Source organism: Podarcis cretensis, assembly GCF_951804945.1.
Source record: "Podarcis cretensis genome assembly, chromosome: 12".
In the NCBI taxonomy this organism is placed as follows: Eukaryota; Metazoa; Chordata; class Lepidosauria; order Squamata; family Lacertidae; genus Podarcis; species Podarcis cretensis.
The window spans coordinates 677,165-689,563 of NC_137181.1; the positions used below are offsets into that span (position 1 = coordinate 677,165).

At 55.5% G+C, this 12,399-nt stretch overlaps 1 protein-coding gene across 2 annotated transcripts in view; it reads left to right on the top strand.

The window, feature by feature from the left end:
- Positions 1 to 5,439: 5,439 nt before the first annotated feature.
- Positions 5,440 to 12,399, top strand: part of AGAP3 (ArfGAP with GTPase domain, ankyrin repeat and PH domain 3) — a 99,751-nt gene continuing 92,791 nt past the window's right edge. For both annotated transcript variants that reach the window (XM_079996422.1, XM_079996423.1), the window contains exon 1: positions 5,440 to 5,722. In XM_079996422.1, coding sequence (XP_079852548.1) covers positions 5,455 to 5,722 — 268 coding nt within the window. In that variant the 5' untranslated portion in view covers positions 5,440 to 5,454. The remainder of the gene's footprint in view (positions 5,723 to 12,399) is intronic.

Genomic DNA, 12,399 nt, shown 5'->3' on the forward strand with positions numbered 1-12,399 from the left:
TTCACCCACAGGCGAGCACTCCTCCTGCGAGTACTCCGATCTCTCCTTCTCTCAGACCTTAGTCTCTGCAGCTCGGGAGACGACAGTGGGTTACTAGACCCAGAGGCCACCTCCCCTGACCCAACTGGCTCAGGCCCTGGACTCGGCCCAGCTGGTTTTTGTTGCAGGGGAACCTGTGCAGACTGGAACTCTTCAGGATCAGGCCCCAGACTTGGTTCAGATGATGCCTGAGGCAAAGGATCTGGTGCAGACTGGTTCCGAGTCCGAGCCCAAGTCCCAGGCCATCACAGGCACATTGTTTGGCAATCCGCTGGACATCACTCCTTACCTTGTCTTCTCTCTACAAATTTACTCCTGAAGACTTTCCCACAAATGGAGCTTTAAGAAGAGTTTTCCTTCTCCTGGAGGGGCAACTTTCCCTGGTTGACAAGCCCCCCATTTCATCTCCACGGTATGGGCAGAAAATGCCTTCTTGACGGTTGGCCCCACTATGGGTTAGCTGTGATTCCTGAATGGCCGGGGGTTGGACTAGATGCCTCGGGGGGTCCCACTACCTAGAATGCCATGCTTCTAGGACTGCTGGGCTGGAGCAGAGTGTGTATCATCATGCAAGTCCTTATTTTCATTTGCTGGTTCATGAGGGGGTGGAACACGTCATGTTGTTTTTCCTTCCTGTGCTGCCATTGTGATCACTGTTTGGGGTTTCTCTGTCTTTGTTTTTCTATACTCTGCATGGAATTTTAATATTTTATAGAATCATGGAAGGGATGCCCAAGGATCATCTAGTTCATTCCTGCGCAATACAGGAAGAATGATCCATGTTGTGAACTACCCTGTGATCTTTGGAGGAAGGGTGGTATACAAAATAATGGTGATAATAATAATTCTCTTTTATAGTGTTATTCTGTGTATGTTGCTTGGAGACGGTTTTAGGTGACAATAAACTAATAGGTTTAATAGATAAAAACGTAAGGAGACCCTGCTGGCTCATCTAATCCAGCAGCCTCTTCTCACAACCAGTTGCCCAAAATGGGAAACCTGCAAGCGAGACCCGAGTGCGGATTCCAGAAAATGGAATTCATGGAGGCAAAGCAGAACTCCTTTGGCTAAGAGCCAACAACAGCCCTTTCCCCCACGCATTTGAAATAAGCAAACAGTGCCTTCTGGGGGCTATGGACAGGATATGGACCTGGAGCCTTCCCCACATTTTCCCCACATATGAGTCTTCCTCACATTTTTCGAATTACCGGGGGGGGGGGGGCGGATTGGCGTTCCTGCCCGAAAAAGGCTTTCCATGGAGGCACTGATTGTCACTGTGATCCAAGCGACGGCCACCTCCAGACTGGATTATTGTAACTCACTCTACGTGGGGCTGCCCTTGAGACTGACCCAGAAACTCCAGTGGGTGCAGAATGCCACAGCGAGACTCCTTACGGGGTCCTCGCCACAGGATCACATTCACCAGGTGCTATACCAGCTGCACTAGTACGAGGGTCCTAGGTGCCGTGAAGGGCATTAAAGGTCAAAACCAGCACCCTGGACTCCACCGGGAGCTGGTGCAGCTGGAAAAGCACTGGGTGAATGTGCTCCCATGGCAGAGGGATTAAAAGACGATTGGAGAAATTGATGGAGGAGGAAGAGAGGCAGTCGATGGCTCCTGGCCAGGATGCTGTGCTCTGCATCCAGTCAGAGGCAGCGATGCTTCTGAAGACCACCATCCCCTCCACCATTTCTCCAATGAAAATAGGAACGCCCTAAGGAAAAGCAGGACATTCCAGGATTAAGAGAGAAACTGTGATGGCTTCTGTATATCCGGGACTGTCCCTAGAATATGGGGGCACTTGGAGGGTCTGCATTTGCAGGAGGGGAGAGTTGCTTTTGTGGCCAGATCCTGCTTGCTGGTTTCCCAGTGAGGGCATCTGTTCAGCCACTATGAGGACAGGATCCTGGGCTGGGCAGGCACCCTTGGGCCTGACCCAGCAAAGGGAGCTCTTTCCTCCTGGGCAGCCCCGAGGAAGGCAAAGAAGCTGCAGTCCAGCCTTGGTGTGAGGGCTGTGTGCCTCCGTCCATCCGTCTGTCGCCAGCTGTGGGAGGTTTCCCTGCCTGTCTCCTGCTGCCCTCTGGATGAGTCACTCGGGCTCTGCTACCCAAACCTCCTATTAGGGCCTGGGGGTAATTAGCACCCAGCTGATCTGGCAGCTGGTGCCAATTAACTGCAGGATGTGTGTGCAGGCACTTGGAGGGGGTGCCGCTCTGGGCCTGAAGAAGATGCCAGCGATGGGGTGGGGGCTGGGTCTGCAGCCCTCCGCTGACCCCCAGTTAGCTGATCTCCCGGAAGGCACAGGGCTGCTGGTCAAAACTGGGCTTCTCTGGGGAGGCATGTTGAGTGAGCACATCTCCTTCATGGGCAGAGTAATCCCATGCAGCAATTAGGCGGGGGGGGGGGGTAAATGCCAAGACTCCTCCTGCAGAGCAGGCTCTGCGTGGGTCCAGGAGTGGGGGGGGGGGAGCACACGCAGATGCCCAGAATGGTGTGAAAAGGACAACCATGCCCTGAGCATCTCTGGACAGCCCATCTGGGATTGGGCTGGGGGCAACACCCCCAGCCGAAGGGAGCAGGGAACTCTGGACCCATACAGACAAGGGGCTGTATCCTGCAATGTGCACTCTCAAGGTTGGAAGATTCAGGACAGGGGTGGGCAAACTAAGGTCCGCGGGCCAGATCCGGCCCAATCGCCTTCTAAATCCAGACCGTCGTGTTTTTACATGAGTAGAATGTGCCCTTTTATTCAAAATGCATCTCTGGGTTATTTGTGGGGCATAGGAATTCTCTCATTTCCCCCCAAAATATAGTCCGCCCCCCCATAAGTTCTGAGGGACAGTGGACCGCCCCCCTGCTGAAAAAGTTTGCTGATCCCTGGTTCAGGACATGGAATCATAGAGTTGGAAGGGCCCTAAGTTCTACACTTGGATAGGAAGAGCCAGCTGCAGAAATATAGGATGGGGGACACCTGGCTTGACAGCAGGACATGGGGAAAAGGATCAGGGATCTTAGTATAGACCACAAGCTGAACAGGAGTCAACCGTGTGATGCAGCAGCAAAAAGAAGCTGATGCTATTCTGGGCTGCATCGACAGAAGTCTAGTCTCCAGATCAAGGGAGGTGATGGTCCATCTCTCTTCTGCCTTGTTCAGACAAACACCTGGAATATTGTGTTCAATTCTGGGTGCCACAATTGAAGGAGGATGTTGACAAGCTGGAAGGTGTGCAGAGGAGGGCAAGCAAGATGACCAAGGGTCTGGAAACCAAGCCTGATGAGGAGCGGTTGAAGGAGCTGAGGGTATTTAGCCTGGAAAAGAAGAGACTGAGAGGAGATATGAGAGCCATCTCCCAATATGGAGGAGGGAGCGTGCTTGTTTTCTCTTGTTCTGGAGGGCAGGATCCGGACCCATGGCTTCAAGTTACAAGGAAGGAGATTCTGACTAAACATCAGGAGACCTTCCTGAAGCTGTTTGATGGGAAGATTTTGGACCCTCCTTCTCTGGGTTTTTTTAAACAGAGGTTGAATGGTCATCTGCCAATGATTCTTTAGCCGTGATTCCTGCATCGCAGGAGGTGGGACTAGAAGACCCTGGGGGGTCCCTTCCAGTGTTACAGTTCTGCGATGTAACCAGGGCTATTTTTCTGGGGAAAGAGGTGCCGGAACTCACCATCAAGGCCCCCCTTGTTCTCTTATACTGGCAATGGTGCCCACCTGAGGGGTCAAAACTGAGTTCTGGTGAGTTCTAGCTGGAAAAAAAAGCCCTGGATGTAACTAAAGATAAGGAAGCAATGAGTGATAAAAAAAACATATTTAGAGAGTTAAGAGAAAAGATGGACTGGATTTTCAATTAATGATCCTCTTTGTTTTAAATTGTGTTTTGTTGGTTGTTTTTTTTAAAAAACGATGAACCTGCCATTCCTGTCTTGCTGTGCTGGCCTGGTTTATGTTGTTCTGTTAGTTTTAATATTTTAGATACTGGTGTTTGCTACTTAAAATTTGTTGTTAGTATTTTAGATATTGATGTTTCCTATTCAAAAAATGTTTTACACTTGTTGTGAGAAGCCTTGAGAAAACTGTGTTTTGAAAGGCGGAAGTCTCTGAAATAAATGAAATGGACTCCACGCTCTCTGGGTTGGGCTGAGGGCCGAAACTGACCCATTCTAGACCCCCTCCTTTGGCAAGGAGCTCTCTCGGTCTCTGGCTCGGTCTCTCCATCTTACTCTGAGATTTTTGGGAAGCCTCCTTCCCCCTGGGCCAGCACCCTCACTGGGAGCCAGCCCCTAGGTAGCCCCTGGCCTTGGAGGAGGTGTGGGTCACCCCCCAACTGCGGCCGCTGCCGCCTCCCCTGTGGGAGGCATCAAACTGGGCAGGCGGAAGGAAGGAAGGGCTTCTCAGCACAGAGTCCAAGGGATGGACTTCCAAAGGACGCTTTGGCCAAGCTGTGGGGGTGGAGAAGGCCATCTTGGAGGCACAGGAGCCATCTCTTAGGGGGCGAGATCCCTTCACCCCCCAATAAAATATCTGAGGGGGCTGAGCCCCCCAAAGTTGATGCGCATTGCCACATCTTGTGATTGGTTATGCAGGGTGCCCCCACCATATTTTATTCAGGTTGGCGCCCCTGGCAGGGGGAGGGGGGCAGCGAAGGCTAGGAGCCACGTTGTCTCGGCCCCCCCTTCGGAAGCCCCGCCGCGAGGGGAGAGCTGGTTCCCGAGAGGCCCCCGTGGGAAAAGGCTGCTGGACTGGGGCTGATCCATCCGGCGGGCTCATCTTCCGAGGCTGCCCCCCGACGGCCTGCCCGTTCCCAGCCCCGCTCCTGCTGCTGCTGCTGCTGCTGCTGCTGGGCTCCTCCTGCCCCGGCCCCCTCCGAGGGTCCCCGCAAGGCGGGCGAGGGCCACGCGCGGCTCCCCCCGACGGCGCGGCCGCGCGCCTTACATAAGCCTTGGCCGGGCTTGCGCAGGCGGCTCCTTCCCTCGCCGCCGGCCCCGCATCCCTGCATCCCTCCTCCCTCTCGGCCGCTCTCCTCCTTCCTACCTTCCTCCTTCCCTCCTTCCCTCCGTCCGGGGGCGGTGCCAGCCCGGCGCTGACGCGGGAGGAGGAGCGGGGGCGGCTGCGTGACGCGGGGCCGCCGCCGCCGCTTCTGCCGCCGCTGCTTGTGCTGCTGCTGGCGGGGCCGCCGGCCGGAGAGGAGGAGGAGGAGGAGGACCAGCCGCCGCCGCCGAGCAGCGCCGGGAGCCGCCATGCAGCGCCGGGAGCCCGCAGCCCCGGACGCCGCCGCCCCGCGCCGCTGAGCCGCCCGGCCTCGCCTCGCCCGCCGCCCCGTCGAGCCTCGCCCGCCCCCTCGCCCTTGTCCTCCCCCTCCGCATCCCCCTCGTCGTCGTCGTCGTCGGGCTCCTGCTCCTCCCGCGCCGGCCATGAACTTCCCGGGCGGGCCGGGCGGGCAGGGCGGCGGGCCGGGCTCGCAGCAGAGCCTGGCGGCGCCGGGGGGCCCGTCGGGCCCGTCGGGCGCGGGCGGCGCGCCCTCGCCGCAGTTCGGCCTGTCCAACTCGGCGGCCATCCGCGCCGAGATCGGGCGCTTCGAGTCGGTGCACCCCAACATCTACGCCATCTACGACCTGGTCGAGCGCGTCGACGACCTGGCGCTGCAGAGCCAGATCCGAGAGCACGTCATCTCCATCGAGGGTGAGACCCCTGGCGGGGGGGGGGCAGGGCAGGGCAGGGGGCTCCTGCGGCGGCGAGGAGGGGCGGCGGCCTCGGCGGCGGGGGGGGGGAGGTCGAGGGAGGGGGCGGGGGCTCTCAGGCGCCGCGCGGCCTCGGGGATGCTCTGGGAAGGATGCGGCCGAAGGGGCTGTGCGGCGCCTGCCTTGCCAGAGGAGCCGCCTCCGCCTCCTCCGCCCGGGGGGGAGGGGGGGCTGTTATGTGTGCATCTCTCTCTCCTGCAGCAGAAAATGGAGCTCCCGATGGGGGGGGGGAGGTTTTATTGGCTCTGCAGAGAGGCTGTGATTAATCCCTTGCCAAATGTCACTCCTTTCTTTCCTCCTTTCCTTCCTTCCTTCCTTCCTTCCGTTCTCTCCTCTTGCATCCCCCCCCCCACCGCACCACGTGCTTTGGCACTTGGCAGAGTTTGTTGGCACTTTGCAAGGGACCCTGGTTTTGGGGAGGGGGAGAAAGGAGACCCTCTTGGCCTCCTCGCACAAAGCCAGCCTCTCTTGCGCCAGGTTCCCTGGGTGGCGCTGTGCCCCCCTCCACACCCCATGCCTGTGGCTGCCCTTGGCTGTGCCCTTCCTGGCCAGAGAGGGGACTGGCAAATGTTGATGCTGCCAGATGCGCCCCAAAGGGATGGAGGGTTGTTGGCCAGCTGGGGGTCTGGAGAACCTCCAGGGTTGGGCAGTGGAGCCTGGCGTGCAAAGCAGCTCATTCTGAACCCCAGGAAGGCCCCCCAAATCATCCACCTTCCAGCAAGGGGGTCCTGGGCTTGGGAGGTTGGCTGGGCGTTGTTGCAGGCAAGGACCCTGGCCAGTTTGTGAGGAGGGCCCCAAACCCCTCCAAGGAACCAAAGGCTGCCCCCCTCTGCTTCTCCTGCCTGGTAAACTCTGCGGTGAACCTGGCTTCAGTTATAGAAACGCTCTCTGCACGAGCTCAGAGGCACTGTTTTCATGCCGGTGCTCTGAGGCCCAGCGGGTGCTCTCTGGAAGGGTCCTGGGGCTGGAGTGCCCAGGCCAGAGAGCCCTTCTGCCTTTGGCTGGGGTCAGGGTATGAAAGCATCCCTCTGGGGCAGACCCTGGGGGTGGGGGCTCAGTGCCATGGAGACGGTGGTGGCGATGGCAGCACCCTCCATTTCCCTTGGTTTCTGCTGGCGGCTCCGTCTCTCTGCGCAGGAGGCCCTTCTGCGTGGCACTGCCTGTGCCCATTGCTGTTGTTCTGCGTGGCCGGGGGGGGGGCCTCTGGGGGCAGGGCTCGGGGGGGGGAGCCATGCCAGCTGTTCTGCCCACACCCCATTTCCCTCTCCCTTGCTAAGAAGGGCAGCCTGGGGGAGTGGAAGCTGTCAGGCAGGGAAGGCGGGTGGCACTTTCTGCGCACGACCTGGGCGTGGAACTGCTCCGAAAGCCTTGCCCTGAGGCAGCACAGCACCTGCGCTCCGCTGGCAGGTTGGCAAACCTGTAGCGCCACCTCCCCACCTGTGCTGCTTTGCAGGAGCTCTCGGGGAGCCTCAAAAGAAGAAACGATTCCGAGTGAGAGACTGGCGTGGGACAAAGGGCGGGGGGGGGGGGGAGAGAGAGAGAGAGAGAGAGAGAGAGAGAGAGAGAGAGAGAGAGAGAGGATGGTGTCTGGGAAGGGCCACCTGCATCTGGGGGAGCTTGGGGTGTACTTGGGGGGACCCCTGTGAAGAGAAGGGCAGAGTCTGGACTGTTCCTGAGCATCCCTGGGTAGAAGAAGAAGGAAAGAGACATGCAGACGCTGGCAGGATCAGAGGGAGGGAGGTTGCTGCTGCAGGGAATGGAAGCCACACAGGGAGCTTCCGCTGATGATCCATCAGGGCAGGGGGATTTCTGCCTCCCGCTACTATTTGGGAGCTGGTAAAAAGGTAAAGGTACCCCTGACCGTTAGGTCCAGTCGCGGACGACTCTGGGGTTGCAGCGCTCATCTCGCTCTATAGGCCGAGGGAGCCGGCGTTTGTCCACAGTTTTTCCGGGTCCAGTGGCCAGCATGACTGAGCCACTTCTGGTGAACCAGCGCAGTGCTGGGAGCTGGTAGGAGCCTCAAAAGTACGTCCACTCTGCTGCCAGGGGCAGGATGGGGCCTTGGCGGCAGCAGGAAAAACCAGAAAGAGGTGCCTTCTGTCTATCTGTGGCCTGGCATTCATTGCTTGGTAGGAAGGGAGGAGCCTTGCAAGAGCCCCCCCCCCCTGAAAGGAGACACCTGGGACTGAGAGGGCATCACTGCTTTCGGAGGCGGGGATCTTGTCAAGAGCTGGAAATGCCAGGTCAACCCACAGGTGCCAGCCTTATGCCAAGGACTCATCCAGCTCTGGCCTTCAATGCTGGATGAGTCCAGGGGTGAGGGTGGCGTTGAACCCTGCACCCATCCTGTATCCTTCTGTGGGTGTCCTTTTCCCTTCCAGAATCTCTGTGTGGCATCCAGGTGCAGCCAAGGGAACTCCTCAAAGGCAGCCTCCTTGGGTGTCCTGGGTCTGTGTTCGAAATCTGCCAGGCGCATTTTGCACCTGGCTCCTGGCCACTTGCAACCAAGTGAAGAAGCCTGAGTTCCAGGAGGGTGCCTGACGTCTCCACCATCTGGAGGTGCGCGCCTGCACCTTGGATCCTTGGATCCTGACTGTTTTCACACACTAGCAACACGTCCTGTAGAATTCTGTCCATTCTATTTTAACTGCACAATCAGAATGAATCTCAGGAACCGAAATGCTTTTGCCGTGCAGCCTTGAGCAGGAGAAGAGAGAATTGTTGTGGCTTATCTTTTCTTCCCCCACCCCCCAGCCTAGTTCACACTTGCGAAGAATGTCCCTATTCTATGAATGATCTGTCTCAACCTTAAGAAAAAGAGGTCGGGATAGGCCAATATATAGGTGGATTGTCCTTGGATCAAGGGACTTCCCTCCTTTAAGTTCTCAAAGCTCTTCACCCATCTCAGCCTTGTCATATGAACTGGCTGGATGTTCAATCACAATCCCTCATTTGGAAAATGACTTTAGAGAGCCATCTTGCCCAAAAATGGCAAGTAGACATTCTGTTTTGCTGACTGTAACCTTGCTTCTCAGGTGCCATTGGGTACCTAGCTGACATATCGGAGTTTCTAAGACTGGTCTGGCCATGTTTAGATTGCTGTAGCCCAGATTTGGGGGGCACCTCAGCAGCTGGCGTCCCTGGTGGCCCCGTTGGGGAGGCTGGGTGCTGAAGCCGGTGACTTGCCTGACCCACGTGGTCCTCAGCCTTTAGGAATTGCCTTCCTTTTGCCTTGCCACTCGCTGGATGCCGGCTGGGTACCCCCAGTACCTGAAAAGCCCTGGAGTTGTTACCTGTGCCATACCTGTTCACTAGGTGTGTGCCAGTGGTGATCAGGCCAGGAGGACCTCGGAGGAGCCCTGCAGGTGGGCCGGATCAAATTCCTCAAGTTGCCTACAAGTTGCTTGAAGGAAGGACTTTCTCTAGTCAGTTCTGGATCTCCCTTTCGATGGCGGCTCACGAAGCTGCATTGCGAGACAGGAAGAAAAACTTTGCACTGTGCCTAATTTTATAAACATCCGTCTTGTCGCTTCTTGTTCACCTTTTTTTGTAAACGGAAAATCCCCCAATGCTGCAACTTTTCCCCAGAGGGGAGTTTCTGCATCCCCTTCTCCATCATTTTCGGAATCTTCTCTAGCTGTGTGATATCCTCTTGGAGGAGAAGCAAACAGAACGGGGCGCAGGCCTCCCAAATCACATCATAGATGGCATGATGGCAGTTTTATTTCCGGTTCCTTTCCTAATGATCTCTCGCGTGGGGGATTTGGTGCTTCCAGTTTCACCTCACTGTTCACCCGACTCCAGACAATTTATGTACAAGTCAAAAAGTTCATGCCCTAATTCTGCTCTTTCTGAGGGTGCTTTCCACATCCCTCTGTGGGGAGCAGCCCCATTTGTCTCTGCTCCCCACTTCCAGTTCTCTAGCCAGCTTCTGATTCAAAAAGAGGAGGACCTCTCCTCTCGCCCCACAACCATTCAGCTTCCTCTGCAGTCTTTAGCAAAGATCTCCATTAATTAGGGGCCATTCCGATAGGTCAGCATCAACGTGTAGCTCCCAATAACTGGCTTGCCTTTCTTTGGTGTATGCTGCGTTCTTCCTGCATTGCAGGGGTTGGGCTGGATGGCCCTTGGGGTCCTTTCCGATTCTGCGGTTCTCTGATTCTTGTTAGGACTTGTTGAGGTGACCTTGTTGCTTTCAGGCCCTGTCAGCATCAGGGGGAGAAGGTCTCAGTGTCGTTGTGGTCTCACATATTCCCTAAGAGCTTCTTCTCTGGGAAAGAGACACCATAATGGAAAGTGAGTTTCTTCGCCTGATGTTTCCAGCATAAAGGACGATACTTTCTGGTCTTCTTGTGGCGCCTCTGAGGAGTCCTATTTTGCTTAGTCATTAACTGGATACAGCTTCCCCTTCAGTTGATACAAAACGAGACATTCTTGCTTTTAGTCCACCTGTGTTCCTATGGATCAAGGAAAGGGGCTCTTACAGAACTTTTAACCTGCTCTTTCAAATATAGTACAGTGGACGCTCGGGTTGCGAACGTGATCGGTGCAGAAGGCACATTTGCAACCCACAGCGCTGCGTCTGCGCACACACGGGTTGCAATTCGGCGCCTCTGTGCATGCGCAAAGCGTGATTTAGTGCTTCTGTCCATGCGTGAGTGCCAAAACCCAGAAGTAACCCGTTCCGGTACTTCTGGGTTTGGCGCAGTGCACAACCCGAAGAGTCTGTAACCCAAGGTAGGACCAGGGCGCAGTGCATGCACCCTGAAGAGTCTGTAACCCAAGGTAGGACTGTATATAATTTGGCAAAACTGTACAGATGCCCAGTGTGTCGTTTGCTTCTTTGTTTTGTTCCCACTAGCGAAAGACGAATTCACACAGCTGAAACTTTTGGCTTTGTAGTTTAATCTTCCTAAGATCTCAGTTGAATTAAATATATTCGATATATTCCTATGTGTGTTATAAGGAATTTTGTATCACAGTGAAGCTGTGGCAGAAGTTGCTTCCTTCCCTTCTGCAATTTTGGGCTGGGGAGGAGAGCAAGGCTTGCAAGGGGGTCCTGCTCTCTGCCTCTGGGACATCCAGCCGTCCTGGGGCCCAGAAACAGGTTCTGCTCCTGTGCCCGTTCCCATTTAAGGTACTCTTAACTCTGAGCCAACCATGGGAAAGGGAATCATATAATTGTAGAACTGCGGTGTTGGAAGGGACCCCAAAGGCCATCCAGCCCAACCCCCTGCAATGCAGGAATCTCAACTCAAGCATCCCTGACGGATAGCTGCCCGATCTCTGCTCAAAAACCTCCCAGGAAGGAGAGTCCATTCTACCACTGAATGGCTCTTTCCGCCAGAAAGTCCTTCCAGGTGTTTCGTCCGAATGTCCTTTCTCCTAGTTTGAATCCAGGCAGCAGAAAACCCGCTTGTTCCACCTTAATTGGAGGGACACTCAAGTCTGGATTTGCAAAGGAAAGCTTGGCTTGGAACAAATTGCCTTTTGCTTGGTGCCAGACAGAGGGCAACTGGCTTAGTGGCCAACTCTGCTCTTCTCCACTGCACCCCCCCAAAAAAAAAGTGTATTGTGGGCAGAGGGCTGGTAATATATATATATATATTGCACAGTGCCCATGGCCTCCCCATTCCATTCCAGATTTGTGGGTTCTGCCCCTTTGCTTGGACTGCACGGTTCATTTGGGCTGCTTGGGGGTCTCTGAAGAACCCTGGATTTTGGAGTCTGGCGGGGGGAAGAACTGAAGTCTGGGGTGGTTTGGCAGTGTGGCAGGGAGGCGGCTCTGATTCCTGCAATGGCAGGGGTTGGACTAGATGTCTCTTGGAGTTCCCTTCCACCGCTACAATTCTATGATTCTGTGGGTCGCTCCCAGCCACACCCTCTCCTTGGGGCTCTTACAGCTAGGGTACGAAACGCCCCACATTTTTCTTCTGGGTTTTCTGTGGCTTTTGCTGTGCTTGGATCCTGCAGCAGCTGCCTTGTGTTTGTGGCTCAAGAGCTCCACTGACCCACAAGCAGCTCTGGGGGGCTGAGTGTGGCAGATTCCTGGGTGTTGGCCTGTCTCTTGCAATTTGTCTTGTGCTGGAGGCGACAAGTGTTCTGGGGGTGGGGACAGGCACCCGCCCGTCTTCTGTGGCTCTGTCAAAGACAAGCTTCTAGTCTTCCCTTCCTTCCTTCCTTCCACCCTCCCACACATTTCTTGGCCACTCAGCCTGACCCCTTTTTTGTGGGGTGGGCGGGCACTGGCAACTCCCTCCTATCTCTTTTCCTAATCTCGTAGGTCACCATTTATTGTGGAACGAGCACCATAGTATTATTATTCATTATTATTTATTAAATCTGTGTACCACCCTTCATCTGAAGACCACAGGGTGATTCACAACATAGAAATGTGAAGTGAGAAGCCAAAATGCGTGATAAGAACAAGAGCAAAAGCGAACCCTTCGCCCCCCTCCCAGAAACAGAAAAGGCCAAAGAATGTTCATCAGCCAATACCTAGCTAGAGAGAAATGCTTTCACCTGGTGCCTAAAGATATGTAATGGTGGTGGTACGCGAGCCTCCCTGGGGAGAGCATCCCACAGATGGGGAGGCACTGCAGAGAAGGCCCCGCTCTC